The following is a 14,023-nucleotide window of genomic DNA, read 5'->3' as shown; positions in this document are numbered from 1 at the left end:
CCTCCCCCCCCCCCAACCCCCCCCTCTTTTTCTTTCGTTCTTTTTTCATTTTCTTTGCTCAGTGTGTTTCATGGGTTCCTCTGGAGGACCAATTTGATAAATCAACGCATACTCGACAATTGAAGGATGGACGGTTTTCATTTTGACTATCCTAGCAATGACGGTGATATTTATAGATGCAGGTGTCCAAATATCATTCCGGTGTCTCGGCGCGTTGTTTCGGCGAGAAATTTACGAACTCAATGAGCCAATCTAAATTCGAGCATAAAATTGGATACCCGGAGTCAACCCCACGTAACTCTATATATACATAGATATATAACTATAATAAATCTTTTAAGAAATAGCCACGAAAAAAGTCTTCTCTCCTTCTTTTTTCACCACGTCAGCCATCTTCACCAACCGATCCCCAACAGCCAATCTCAACCTCTCCGCCGTTGCTGGGCTGTCCAGCATCAACGGCTCGGTAACCCCATTATCCTTCCGAGCACTGAGCAGTGCATCCCTCAACGCGAACAGGACAGTGGCACCTAAAAACAGCGGTGGCTCTCCGATGCCTTTGCTGCTTTGAATGGACCGCAGGTGTTTCCATGATACGCCCTGTAGGAAGCTGACATTGAATTCCTGCGGGATGTCACTGAAGCTGGGGATCTTGTACGTGCCAGGGCCGCGTGTTGCTAGATAGCCGGTTTTGCTGTCCCAGAGTGACTCTTCAATGCTGAACAGCCCTTGGCCTTGGACAAAGGCTCCTTCCACCTGCCCATAGTCAATGGCTGGGTTAATTGAACGACCGACATCCATTTTAATATCGGTGCGTCGGACGATGTGGTCTCCCGTAAGAAGGTCGAGTTCAACCTCGGTACAAGCCACTCCCTACATAAAAATTGAGATATAGTAAGTTACTCACTCCCCTAAAAACGACAGGAATTATATGTAAAGGGGGAAAAAGATGAAGTGAGAAGGAACATACCTGGGTGAAGTAGTAATACATCGGCTTGACGGTTGCCGGATTGTAATCACCCCATAGATGGCCAATCTTGGGCATTTTCCAGAAACCAGTCGCAACAAGATTAACCCGATCTCTATACGCAGCATGCGCAATCTTTGATAGCGGAGCATCCCTGCCAAACTTGTCCCAGTAGGGCTTGAGACGTTCGTTGAGCTGGTCGCAGGCATTCTTCACTGCCATGCCATTGAGATCACTGCCAGACGATGCAGCCGTGGGCGAAGCGTTAGCAATCTGATATGTTGCCGTGTCCAGTGTGTAAATGGACTCCAAAGGTGCGTTCAATTCCTGAGCTGCCACTTGACACATCTTTGTGTACAGACCCTGTCCCATTTCCGTTCCGCCATGGCTGAGAAGGACGGAGCCATCAGTATACAGTTTCACGGATGCGCTGGCCTGGTTAAGATGGATTGCCGTGGCGAACGAAAGACCAAATTTAGTGGGTACCAGACAGATACCACGTTTCTTCCACTTGTTTCTGGCGTTGAATTCGGCAATTTCAGCCTTGCGCTCGTCGTATCTGGCTTCCTTTCGCACTTGCTCAAGAAGCATGGGAATATGCCAGTCTTCGTCGATAATTTGGTGGAACGGGGTCCGCTGTCCCTGTTTATACAAATTTTTCCAGCGAAGCTCATCGACCGACATGCCCAAGCCCTCCGCAATGGCATACATATAACTTTCAGCAATAAACATAGCCTGTGGACCACCAAAGCCTCTGAAGGCCGTGTTTGTGACTGTGTTGGTCTTGCATACCCACCCGCGAATATGAGCATTGGGGAACTTATAGCAGTTGTCAAGGTGGGTGCAGCAGCGATCCATGACGGCTCCGCTCATGTCGAGGGAGTATCCGGCATTTGCGTAACAGTCCGCATCGATGGCAACAAGCTTTCCATCGTTCATAACTCCAACCTTCCAGCGGCACATGATTGGATTTCGTTGACCGCTCGTCATCATATCCTCATCACGGTTCAGCATGCCACGCATGGGTCGTCGTTCTTTTTTCGCAGCTACAGCAAGAATACATGCTAGTTGGACGCTTCGAGACTCTTTTCCTCCAAAGGCACCTCCCATCCGTTTCACCCTTGCATTAATGCGATTGCTCGGCACTCCCGTAACGCGACTGACAAATTCCTGCGTCTCCATCCTGCGAAACCATTAGACACTGACAGACAGAACAATGCTTCCAAAAAAAAAAAAAAAAAAAAAAAAAAAAAAGTTATAACTTACGTATTTTGAGTCGAGGACCAAACATCCATCGTGCCATCCTCAGCATGAGGAATAACCAAGGCAGCGTTTGTCTCCAGGTAGAAATGCTCCTGGCCTCCACACCTAGTAGTTCCCTCAAAGACTCTGTCACATTTAGCAAATACCTCGGCCAATTTTTCCGGAGGAGCTCCCTTGCGAAGCTCCTTCCCGTGCTTGAAAAAGCTATTGGCTGCGATGGCTTCGTCAATGGTCAGGATGGCGGGCAAATCCTCATAGACGACCTTGACAGCTTTTGCGGCAGCTTGTGCCTTCAGCGCAGTCTCTGCGTAGACCAATCCGATTGGCTGGCCGTGTGAGTGCACCTCATCGAGCGCGAAGAAGGGCTCGTCCTTGACTATGGATCCCCAAAAATTCATTTCGGGGTCAACGCTGTGTCTGTCCACATATCCAAGGGCTAAGCCAGGAGCAAGGGCTGGAGTCCAGTCCACTGAGACGATCTTTGCATGGGCTCTTCCTGACAGAACCAGTGCTCCATAGAGCTCATTTTCATAATGAGGCATGTCATCGACATATTCTGCCTCGCCAGTAGCGTGTTTCAAGCCTCCCAGATGTGGAATTTGCTTGCCAACAACGCGTTGTTCGTGTGGGTTGTAGTTATCTCTTGTTCCGGAGGTGACACCACGATGGATTTCCTCAACAAGTCCGCTATCCACATCTCCAAGCTCGAAGTCGGCAATCACCTCATGCCAGAAACGGAAGAAAAGAGACAAAGCTAACGTCCTGCGATAGACAGCCATACCTCCTGGGACACTGTAAGGAAGTTGGAAATCCTCGATCAAGGTTTGCAGCGCTCCTTCAAGGGTTTCAGGTGCGGTCCATTTTTTTCCTATCAGATATTTGATAGTTTGTGTTGCCAGAACCGTCATTGGAGCCATTCCGCCATACGCCAGCGAGACATCCTTAACAGAATCATCGTCGCCTAATCGAACGCGGAAGCCGGCAGTGACGATAGCAATGTCGTCATCCTTTCGTTTGGCTTGTTTATAAGATTTGGTGATCTCGCGCACCCCCTCGGGGGGGACGGGGATGCGAATATGAGTGACGATGCCACCTGGAGGTAACGCTGTCTTTCGGTACCCACGGAACATCGACACCATCGGAATGGAAAGCTCCTCCTTCGCAGAGCGGACGACGACAGTTGCATTAACAGCAAGAAGGACCGGGTTCATATCTGATATAGGGGACGCCGTTGCAATATTTCCGGCGAGAGAAGCAGCATTTCGGATTTGGCGGCCGGCAAAATATCTTAGAACCTTCGCCATGGCCCTGAAGACGGAGCCCCTCTGTCCCAGCTTCGAGCAAAGGTCGTGGCAAGCATCTTCCACTTCAGTCAAAGGCGTATTCCCACCGACGACAAGTTCGTTCATTTTAGACAGGTCGGTGGGAACCGACAGTGTGGCTAGCTCTTTGATGTCGGAAACAAACACCGAAACGGCGAATTGTGAGCCCTTGAAACGAATCTCAACTTGGATCTCGCTTGCACCACTAACGATAGTTGCAGACGGATACGCCGTCATGATGTCAAACAGCTGTTGCAGAGTTGTTGGCCGGAGCCATATTTTGTTCTCATCACCATAGCATATTGGGGAGTCGACAAACTTCGAAAGTGCTGGAGGATATATCAACTCTGCAGACGGACAATACTCAGTGAATCTAATCTGAGGAGGGATAGGCTTTGCTGCCAGCGACGGGGGGTCTTCAGAGAGACTACTCCTCTTCGAGCTTTTGTTGTCGTCTTCCGAGGTGGCATAGGACCCCTCAGAGTCGGAGGAGCAGGATTTCATCTGCGGGTTATCACGACAACAGCCTCCGGGTCTTCCGCACGAGCGACTCGACGGCGTTGAGGCTCCAGCACATTGGGCCTGCAGATACGTCGCATCCTGGCTGTCGCAGTCCCTCTTTTCCTTGTCGACCAGAGAAGGCCTCTCGCCTTCCGCCAGCTGGCCCCTAAGGTCCTCAATGATGAACGTCTTAGCGGCCTGGATAATCGGCTTGTATCCCGTACACCGACACAGGTTCCCGTCCAGGTGCCCTTTCGTTTCAATGTCATTTTCAGATAGCGAAAACTTGCCGGTTTCCGGATCATACGCATTTCGGATAATCGCATACAGAGACATTACTATACCGGGCGTGCAGAACCCACACCTACAAGGGAAAGATTTTTTTTAGCAAACGGGCGGCTGGAACCCCGTTGCTCCAACGACCCAACCAAGACTTACTGGGAGCCATGAAGTTTTCCCATGCGTTCCTGCAACGGATGAGGTTTCTCAACACTCCCCAACCCTTCGACGGTAATGACATGTTTCCCAACAACTGCCGGAAGACACACTCCGTCAGCGAGACCGGGAACGACACACATGTAATCCAGGGGTTCAAAGGATTTACACGAACGAACTCACCTCCCACCAGAGGATACAGGCAAGCGTTTATCGACAGATGCTTGATTCTCTTCGCATTCTTAGCGTCTCTTACCTGAAGCACCACCGTACAAGCCCCACAGCCGCCCTCGCCGCACCCCAGCTTGGTTCCCTTCAGTCCACGCTGCGACCTGATAAAGTCCAGCAGAGTCCAGTGGGGGTTGGGGTTCTGCAACTCGACCCTGGTGCCATTCAGGTAAAAATGCAAGCTCGAGCTGGTATAAGTGGATTTTACGAGAGCCTGCAGCGCCTCGTCGGCAGGAATAGAGGGCACGTTCACGTTCGGCACGGGGAGCCCCATGGTGCTGAGGAGGAATAGCTACCAACAACACACCGGCGGCAGCTCCAATACAATAATGCAGCAACAGCAAAGGACAGGACAGACAGAACAACCCTTTTTAAAGAAGTCCAGTCCGGATTGCCACCAGGTATAAATGAGAAACGGGGGAGGGGGAGGGGGAGGGGGAGGGGGGCTTTCTGAGCAACCCGTTGTGAGCGGATGATGGTCGAACCATTACCTAACAACGAGTAGTATTTAACGCCTAAGTTATTAACTAAGCTGGCGATGAGTATTAACTGATCTTTACCTAAGTTATAGGGGAGGAAGGGGCGCCGCCCCATTAAACACAGTAACTATCAAACAGGCTCTGTTCAACCCTCCCCCGCCCTCAAAAAACAAACAAATCCAATAGGTTCCCGATTGGTTAGAGCGTTTTTCTTTCCTTCCCCCAATGTTGTTGCGAGGGACATGTGCTCCCCATACCATTCCATCCCTCCCTTAGGTTCGTAACAGGCAACAGGCAAAAGGCAGCAGCCAACGCCCAACAGCAGCCAGCCAGCCAGCCAGCCAGCCAGCCAACCAGCCAACCCGGTTATTGGCCACTGGCTGATTAAACAACGGGTAGTTTAACTCGCCTCACATGGTTTAAACTCAGCGCTTGGAAGAGTCAAAACAACCCACAACCCCCACTCTTGAGGCTGCCGGGCCGGCGTTATCGCCATGCTGACTAAGGCCGGCAGTTCCAGGGTGGTTTGGGTGGGGGTGACCCTTGCCGCCGTCGCCGCTTTTAGGGGTTTGGGCTAAATGGTCGAATTAGGGCAAGGGGCTAGGGCTAAAGATCCTGACTGGGCTTATGCATCTTCCAAACCAACAATCGACGGCAGATCAAAGCCCCAACACTCCACTCTCCCGATCTCCCGAGAACCACAGGTTGGCAGCAGTTGGAGAGCACTCTATCCCACTCTGAAAAGGAGTTGCGCTGAAATGATGGCGTGCTTCCATGGTGCCCCGCTGGATTTGCCAATCAGGTGAGACGCCGTTCCGCCACTTGTTGTGGGGAGCACTCTGGGGCGAATCTTACTTCCTCTATCCACTGAACTGACTGCTTCGAGAGATAACTGTGGCAATCGCCCGCCATTCTTCATTTGTGCGTGCCAGAGGATGTTTTGCCCGCATAGTGGGGTGGTGTATCATGGCTGTGAAGCGGCAGAACAGACTGGTAGGCGGGATGGAATTGACACGGTATGGAGAGGAGAGAGTAGGGAGGGGGCCATAGGAGTCTCTCCCACCTTGGTCGTTGTAGCGTGCTCGGTGTATTTAAAAATATGCTTGCTTGCGCTGCGGAGGATGGCGTGGGCGGGGACGGAATTGGGACAATCTTTGAGAGGAAGGGAGTTTGCAGCGGCGGACAAGAGGAAGAGGTGGTAGATATACTTAGGCTACAAAGGCAAAGAAAGAGTTAGTCGATTTGATTTTTCTACTCCCGTTTCCTCTTCATCTCCACTTGCTCTCGTTGAATCTTTTATTTTGTCAAGGAAGAAGAAGAAGAAGAAGAAGAAGAAGAAGAAGAAGAAGAAGACCAAGGTATTGTCCTCTCATTTTTCACTACATCCAATAATACATTTTCTACATACTCTACTTTTTCTCCAACAATGGCCTCCTTCGCCCCTCTGAAAGACACAGCGCTGTTCAAGCCGCTCCAGCTAGGGGCGCTCCAGCTTGAACATAGAATAGTCCTGGCCCCCCTCACGCGCATGCGCTCAACAAAAGAGTCGGAGGGCGTGTATGTTCCCAACGATCTGAATGTCACATACTACTCGCAGCGAGCCACCAAAGGCGGCTTCCTGCTGACAGAAGCGACCCCAATTAGTCGACATGTGAGTTTCCAGCAAGAAGAAAAACCAAAGCAAGAAAGAAATGAGGAGGGATCCTATGAAGGGAGAAATAGAGTTGCGGAAAAATACTGAAAAAGAAAAAAAAAAAAAAAAAAAAAAAAAAAAAACAGTTGAAAAAATATCAATAGAATCGCAAAGATGATGAATTGGGAGACAAGTTCTCATGCCCAATTACTGACATGAGAAAACTACATACGTACAGGCCGCCGGCTACCCGGGCGTCCCTGGCATTTTCACCTCGTCCCAAATCGCTGGCTGGAAGCGTGTCACAGACGCCGTACACGCCAAGGGGGGCTTCATCTACTGCCAACTCTGGCACGTTGGCCGTGCCACTGTTCCCTCACTTCTCGATGGCAAGCCCGCCGTCAGTGCTTCCACAATTCCCATTTCCGGAAACGCACTGGATGGCTCTAGATATGCCGACTTCCCCCCCAAGGCTCTCACCGTTGAGGAGATCAAGGAGCTGGTAGAGGAGTACGCGGCGGCGGCGAAGCGGGCGTTGGAGGCTGGATTCGACGGAGTGGAGATCCATGGTTAGTTTGGCTGGCATTATCCCGGTTTCACTCACCCTACGTATGCTTGTTTATCCGAGCATTCCGCTCAACTCAAACATCGAACTCTGCAGGTGCAAACGGCTATCTCCTGGACCAATTTCTACACGACAACGTCAATGTCCGCACCGATGCCTACGGCGGCAGCATCGCCAACCGCGCCCGCTTCCCGCTCGAGGTCATCCGGGCCGTCACCGCGGCCATTGGCGCGGACCGCGTGGGCATCCGGCTGTCCCCCTACAATTACTTCCAGGACACGCGCGACTCGAACCCCAACCAGCACTGGGTGTATCTGTGCGAGCAGATCGCGGCGCTCCCAGCGGCGAGCAGGCCTGCGTATGTTCACATGATCGAGCCGCGGTTCGACGAGGTGCTGGACGAGGAGGCGAAGTTGGCAGCGCTAGCTGCCACGGCGGAGGGCGGCGCCGGTAAGAAGAAGGACTACTCGCTCGATCACTTCCGCCGGCCGCTTAAGAAGGGCGGGGTGGCCCTGTTGGCGGCGGGGAACTTTAAGAGAGAGAACTGCATTGCCAAGTTGAAGGGCGACGGGGCCGATGCGGTGGTGTTTGGACGCTTGTTTCTGGCTAATCCTGACTTCGTTAAGAGATTGAGAGATGGCCTGGAACTGAACAAGTATGACCGGAGCACATTTTACGGGGCCAGTCCGCCAGAGAAGGGGTACACGGATTATCCGTCCTTATAAGGCCAGGGGGTTAGGTAGATGCGGAGAGAGGCCGGTTGGTTGAGTTTGCTGTGGTGGTTGATGCAGGATGGATAGTGATTTTTTTTTTTTTTTTTTAATGTATATATACAATCTAATCCTTTAGTGAAGTCGTAATAATGATAGAAATCAGTCAAAAACACCTATTTCATTAGAGGTTTATTTTCATTTTTCCCATGTCGTGAGGCAATAACATCCCCCTTGTCATTCTAGTGAGAAACCGACACGTTGAGTAAAACGTTGCATGCAGCCATCCATTCATAAAACCATCCCAAGTCCCAGAAACGCCGATTCATAGTACAGGTATGTATGTACAAGTGACCGGCCTTATTACCTATTAATAGTTGAACCAGGAACAACTACAACTACAGCAAAAAATAAATAAGTAAATAAATAAATAAATGAAGGCGGCAAAGAACAAGGATGATAACCTCCCAACCCACTCGCTCCCCCCTTTTGACTAACCCCCCATTTAAAAATTAATCACAATACCCTATAGCTTACCCCTGCCGGCAGAACCAAAATCAAAACGACAGAGGGTATCAAATCCAGAACGACAGAATCAAATGACCAGGTGCAGCGCCCATCACCCTTTCCCCGGTCCCTTGCTCGATAGGTTCACCAGCACCTTCATAGCATCATGCACCACCGCCCAACGCACACTAGACAGCTGCTGACTCATGATGGATGTCAAACCGGTCGTATCGAACTTTCCCGCGAGCGCGGACAGCTCCTCGAGCGTGTTGCACGTCGTCATCGCTACGACTAGGGTGGTCGTTTTGTTGCGGGCAGTCAGGGAAGTGGAGGTGGAACCAGACATGTTTGGAGACTTGGGCGGCGGCTGGTGGTGCTGGTGCTCCTGCTGCTGCTGCTGCTGCTGTCCAGTATTTGGCACACTGTCCACCGACGATGAAGGGGGCGATGACAATGAGGATGAGGACGAGGACGAGGACGAGGACGTCGGCAGATGGAATGCCCAACACGTCAACGTCGCTAGATACAGGCACCATGGGTAATGGAAAACGTCAGTCTCGTCCCAATCGTTCAGGTTCATAATTGCATCCTGCAAAATATACGAGGCATGCCTAGTCGCCTTCGCTGCTGAGCGCGGATCCTCATTCAACCACCGCGTGACAACCCGCTGCGATCTCTCGAAGTCCCCCGCCGTCACCACCCGGCCCAGAATATGCGGGGCGCCAGCATATATCTGCAAATCGAGCACTTCGACATTGAGCGTAATGTGGGCGGCGTGATACAAGACGTGCGTGGCTGTTTTCAGGCCCACGAATTTCCGCGGGTCGGAGGCCTGGCTGAGTTTCATGGTCATGCAGTCTGCGTCGAAGTCGGATTTCCACAGGTCATAGGAGCGGCTGACACGGGCTTTCCAAGCTACGACTAGGTTAGGGGTTTCGGAGCGGAGGGTTGTTTGGTCACGACGTCTGAGATCCGAGGCAATGGACATTAGGCCGTGGAGGAGGACGATTCTGGACAATGCGTTGAGGTGTCGTGGGCGGCGAGTGGTGTTGGGGGTAATATAAGCTTTCAGCACGGAGAGGAATGGACTGTGCGTTGTCTCCGTACGGGCGTGCTCGAACCACTCTTCTGCTGTCCTGGCCTCCCATGTCGCGCTATCGCATGGCAAGGAGGACCGGATTTCGAAAGCTGACATGCAAAGGGATTGAGAGAAGAGTACCGCATGCTGAGTATCCCACATGAAGCAAAGCATGGCAAGCCGTTTTCTCTGCTCAAGGTCCATTGCATGCCTCCAGGCGGAGTCGAGGTCGTCCGGCCGCTGAACAGGAGGTTGAGTCCGGGTGATAGGGCATGTGCTTCGGCGGATGAGCTTGATGAGAACACAATGGAACAATTGAGACATGTCACGCTGTTTCTGGCCAGCTCGTTGTTTCCCAAAGCAATCGATTAAAATCATGGCTTGAAGGATCCATAGATTGGGCTGGGATGAAAAGGATGGATGAGAGAACAGTTGATTCCGCAAGGAGTCATGCATTCCGACAGCCAGCTGATGCGCCTCTATGCTGCTGTAGGTAGCTCCCATTGAAATTATGGCAGCAAGAAGCAATTTGTCAATTCGGTCCGGATCACAGGTTGGCTGATGGATGAGTGGATAAAACGTATTGAATTTCGTGAAGAAGAGATCACTATACGTTTGGAGGGCATTGATGGAGAGAAGGGGTGATGAGAGCTCGATTCTGTTTCCTTCTACAGTCATCGGTTGTAACTGGGAGATCATATGTAGCAATCCAGCTCTCGCAGCTTCGCTTATTTGTGGCAACCGCTGAGAAACAATTTCCACAGGGGTGCTTTGACCCATCCAGTCCACGTCGCTGAATTTAGAGGTGGGAATCTGATCGGAAACACTGGGTTGAGTCGTGGAACTCCGGGCGGGCTCAGGGGTCGGTTGACCATGATTTACAGGAGTTTCTGCGCTGGGAACACCGCCAGAAGGCGCACCACGGGAGCCGGAGATAAAGTTGTTGTCCGAATTATCGGCCATCGCCTCGTTGTACTGCGGATTTGCTTGGTAATCCACGTTTCCTGCATTTGCTGATGAATAGAGAGGTTGGTTTATAAATTCCTCATGGCGCTGATGTGGCTGCGACCACATGTCAGGGACTGGTTCTGCAAAATTCACCATGTCCATGGCCAGAAAGAGGTCATTATGGTTGAAGGCGTCATCCAGGGACGGCACATCGAAAAGCCAGTTGTAGTTATGTGTAGCGGCGAAGGGCATGTTGAAGGAGGTTGCTACATATTCAAGAAAAAAAAAAGAAAAAGAAAAAAAAGATGTTAGAACTTCGCCAGTGTAGCAATTTTCAGCTCATCCGATTTTCTGCGTTTTGAAAAAACATCTGACAGGAACGGTGGGGTAAATGAGATCTCGCCACCACCCTCGTATGAAATGTAGATACATACCAGTATCTAAATCAAACAAATCCTCATAGTCCGGGTTGGGTCCTGGATCTTGAGGCTGCCAGGAACCATCTGCGGCATCAAACTGGCCGGGAATTGGCTCGACATACGGCTCATACGGCCCACCCGGCATCATGGGCGCTATAAGCGGATCTGAATGGTCAACTGGAAGACAGGTAGTGTCGCGCGGACCACTCTCCAAATTGACACTCGAGCACGAATGATGTGCAGAGGTAGGCGGGGAGACAGGTGCGCAGGAAACAGCGCCGTGATCCAGGCCGTGATAATTCATGTCACTGCTCATGGAAGGCGGCGTGGTGAGAGCTGACACGCCATCCGGAGTATCATGGGAGCTAACGCTATTGCGATTGAAGCTTCGAATTGAAGATGACGATGACAAAGTCTGCGCAGCAGACGAATTCTTACCGTCAGAGGCTGGAATGGAGGAGACTGTCGAAGCCATGGATCTGGCTGCCATGGCTGCCCGGGCTTGCTTTTTGGTCGGCCTTGTGATAATAGTGCCATCGGGCCCGCGGCGGGTTCTCTTGCGGGTTTCGAGCACACCCAGGCCAGGGCCGCCAGCCTCCTCGTCCCTCTTTGCATGGCGCGCCAGATGCCTTCCTGTGGGGATTTGGAAATGGTTAGCACAAGCAACCCGCTTTCTAAGTGCTTAAGTGCTATGGGAGTGAGTTGAGCATAGGTAGGCTGCAAAGGCATACCCAGTAAATCCGGTCTATTGAAATGGACACCACATCTCTCGCAGGTGTTGTCTTCATTCTTGTGGTTCAATGCGTGCCGTCGAAGATGCTCTGCGCGCGTAAATCTCTTGTTGCAGCCTGAGTATGAGCAGACATGAGCTTTCTCTGTGAAAGGTTTCTCGGGCGGAGGTGAGCGCGGAGTCACCAGCTCGCCCACTTGAGACATTGCGTCTTGAGGAAATGGGGGTGGACGATGCAACGAGAAGAGATAATCTACGTTGTTGATTCCTTCTTCTTTTTCCCTGTTCAGGAGAAGATGGCCAATCTGGCGTGGCGATTGCATACATGCATCAATGAAGGATGGGAAGATAAGAATCGAGTAAGCCAACTATGGAAGTTAAGCTCCCAAGCAGGCAGAGAGAGACTTGAGAGAGAAGAGAGAGACACACAGAGATAGAGAGTGAAAGAGGGAGTGTGAGTGTGAGAGAGAGAGAGAGAGAGTGTGTGTGTGTGTGTGTGTGAGTGAGTGAGCGAGGATGGAGAACTGACACGCAGCAGGGTTGCTTGACTGAATTCTCGGCTGATGGTTCGCAGGTTCACAGCACCCATCCATTCATTCTCTTCCACCGGCTGGCTCTTTTAAAACAATTCCCATGTTGGTCTGCCCCGTCTGGCATGGGCTGGCCTAATCCCACATTATGAAGGGAGCAGCCGGTGATAAATTGCTGGCCCGCCCTGGATTGGCGGATTACTGTGACTAACCCCCTTTGAGCTACCGCAGTATTGGAAATACCGGCTATTTACACTTGGATACGCGCCAGAGCGGGCGCTTTCTGCGCTCGGGTTTGCCTCTCGGTGAAATTAGATTACCGACCCGATACCGTACGGGAGGCCCTCCCGAATCTTTGGGTGGGATTTAACCAAAGCTTAACTGGGCTGAGCCCTAAGTTCGAGTAAAGCCACCCGCTAATCCGGCGAAGTTCCAGGGGATCCCTTCTCCCGAAAGCCCCGTCCCAGGGTTTAGACGCCCCCCTCCCTACCCCAGACTTTGAGGGTGAGTTTGAACATGGTTTGCCATTGCATGCAAATCCCAGCTGGAAAATTTCTTCCAGTGGCTGAAGTCGGGCGTAATTTTAAAAATCTCGGCCGGAAAAAGCAGCCTGTAGAAGTGGCGCATCTTAGCGAGGTTTCCATTGGTGTTATTTTCTTTATACCGTCGAGCTTGTTGGGTGGTTTAGTCAACCCTCTGCCATTCCTTGGCCGCTGACTCTTACTAGACTAGTTACATAACGAATAACTAACTGAGGCGACCGAGCGACTGTCAGCCTGCTCCGAGATCTTCCAGGCTGGCTCTGCTTCTCTCGCATCGGCATCGCACACAGGCACCCGTCCTTGAGCAGAGGTATTCTAGACATGACTTCATGAAAAAAAAATCAACTGTTCAGATGATAGTTTATGAGTCAGCCCTGATACGCATGAAAAGGCTACTGACAAAACTTCTTCTTAGAAGCTTTTACATACGGAAAGTAGTTTGAGCTCGCTGTAGCCTTTTATTGCTTTCTATAAAGATAGCAAAGTTTGGGTATTAATAAATAGGATTTCAAAATTCAATATAATATACAAAATCAAAACTATCTAAATTGTATATATATATATATATATATATATATATATATGTACACAAGCTTTCGTCAAAAAGTAAATCGCTGTTCTATTCGACAGAAAGGTAAAGTCTGAGATATAATATTTTTTGCCTGGGAGCGTAAAGCTAGCAACTAACTACCTAGTTAACAGTTCCAGTTTACGTCATCATCAAACTATAGTGACTCATCAAGTTCAGAGTGGAGAAACAATGAGTGAGCCAATGGAGAGAACACATTAAATATATAGGGACTGTATTGGCTGAGCCATTCGAATCCTTGTCCGTCTCTTCCACCAAACCCCGCCTCATTCAAACAACACAGTTACCAAAACGAGTCAGTCCGTCCTCTGTGCTTGACGGCAGCGATTGTACCCTACTTCCCAGGCACCCAGCCCTTAACCAACCAACCCTTAACCAACCAACCCTTAACCAACCAACCCTTAACCAACCAACCCTTAACCAACCAACCCTTAACCAACCAACCCTTAACCAACCAACCCTTAACCAACCAACCCTAATGTCACACCCCCCCCCCCCTAAATCCAGTTGTTGAGGTAGTGAGATATATTAGCAACATAGGAGCAGGTAGCTCGTTTACGCATCATGCACACAAATT

The 14,023-nt window shown here is 50.8% G+C and overlaps 3 protein-coding genes across 3 annotated transcripts; 1 reads left to right on the top strand and 2 right to left on the bottom strand.

Moving 5' to 3' along the window:
• Positions 1 to 336: 336 nt before the first annotated feature.
• Positions 337 to 4,990, bottom strand: PADG_06197 (xanthine dehydrogenase, molybdopterin binding subunit; the record flags this gene model as incomplete). Its single annotated transcript, XM_010763342.1, has 5 exons — positions 337 to 873; positions 971 to 2,150; positions 2,234 to 4,417; positions 4,492 to 4,585; positions 4,672 to 4,990. 5 exons carry the CDS (start codon positions 4,988 to 4,990, stop codon positions 337 to 339), a joined length of 4,314 nt encoding a protein of 1,437 aa, XP_010761644.1.
• Positions 4,991 to 6,621: 1,631 nt separating this feature from the next.
• Positions 6,622 to 8,118, top strand: PADG_06196 (uncharacterized protein; the record flags this gene model as incomplete). Its single annotated transcript, XM_010763341.1, has 3 exons — positions 6,622 to 6,846; positions 7,067 to 7,397; positions 7,490 to 8,118. 3 exons carry the CDS (start codon positions 6,622 to 6,624, stop codon positions 8,116 to 8,118), a joined length of 1,185 nt encoding a protein of 394 aa, XP_010761643.1.
• Positions 8,119 to 8,722: 604 nt separating this feature from the next.
• PADG_06195 (uncharacterized protein) lies at positions 8,723 to 11,991 on the bottom strand (the record flags this gene model as incomplete). The annotated part of the gene is made up of 3 exons (XM_010763503.1): positions 8,723 to 10,902; positions 11,071 to 11,688; positions 11,787 to 11,991. 3 exons carry the CDS (start codon positions 11,989 to 11,991, stop codon positions 8,723 to 8,725), a joined length of 3,003 nt encoding a protein of 1,000 aa, XP_010761805.1.
• Between the last annotated feature and the right edge of the window lie 2,032 nt (positions 11,992 to 14,023).

This window comes from Paracoccidioides brasiliensis (assembly GCF_000150735.1).
Source record: "Paracoccidioides brasiliensis Pb18 unplaced genomic scaffold supercont2.8, whole genome shotgun sequence".
Classification (NCBI taxonomy): Eukaryota; Fungi; Ascomycota; class Eurotiomycetes; order Onygenales; family Ajellomycetaceae; genus Paracoccidioides; species Paracoccidioides brasiliensis.
This window is presented reverse-complemented; position numbering and strand designations above follow the sequence as displayed.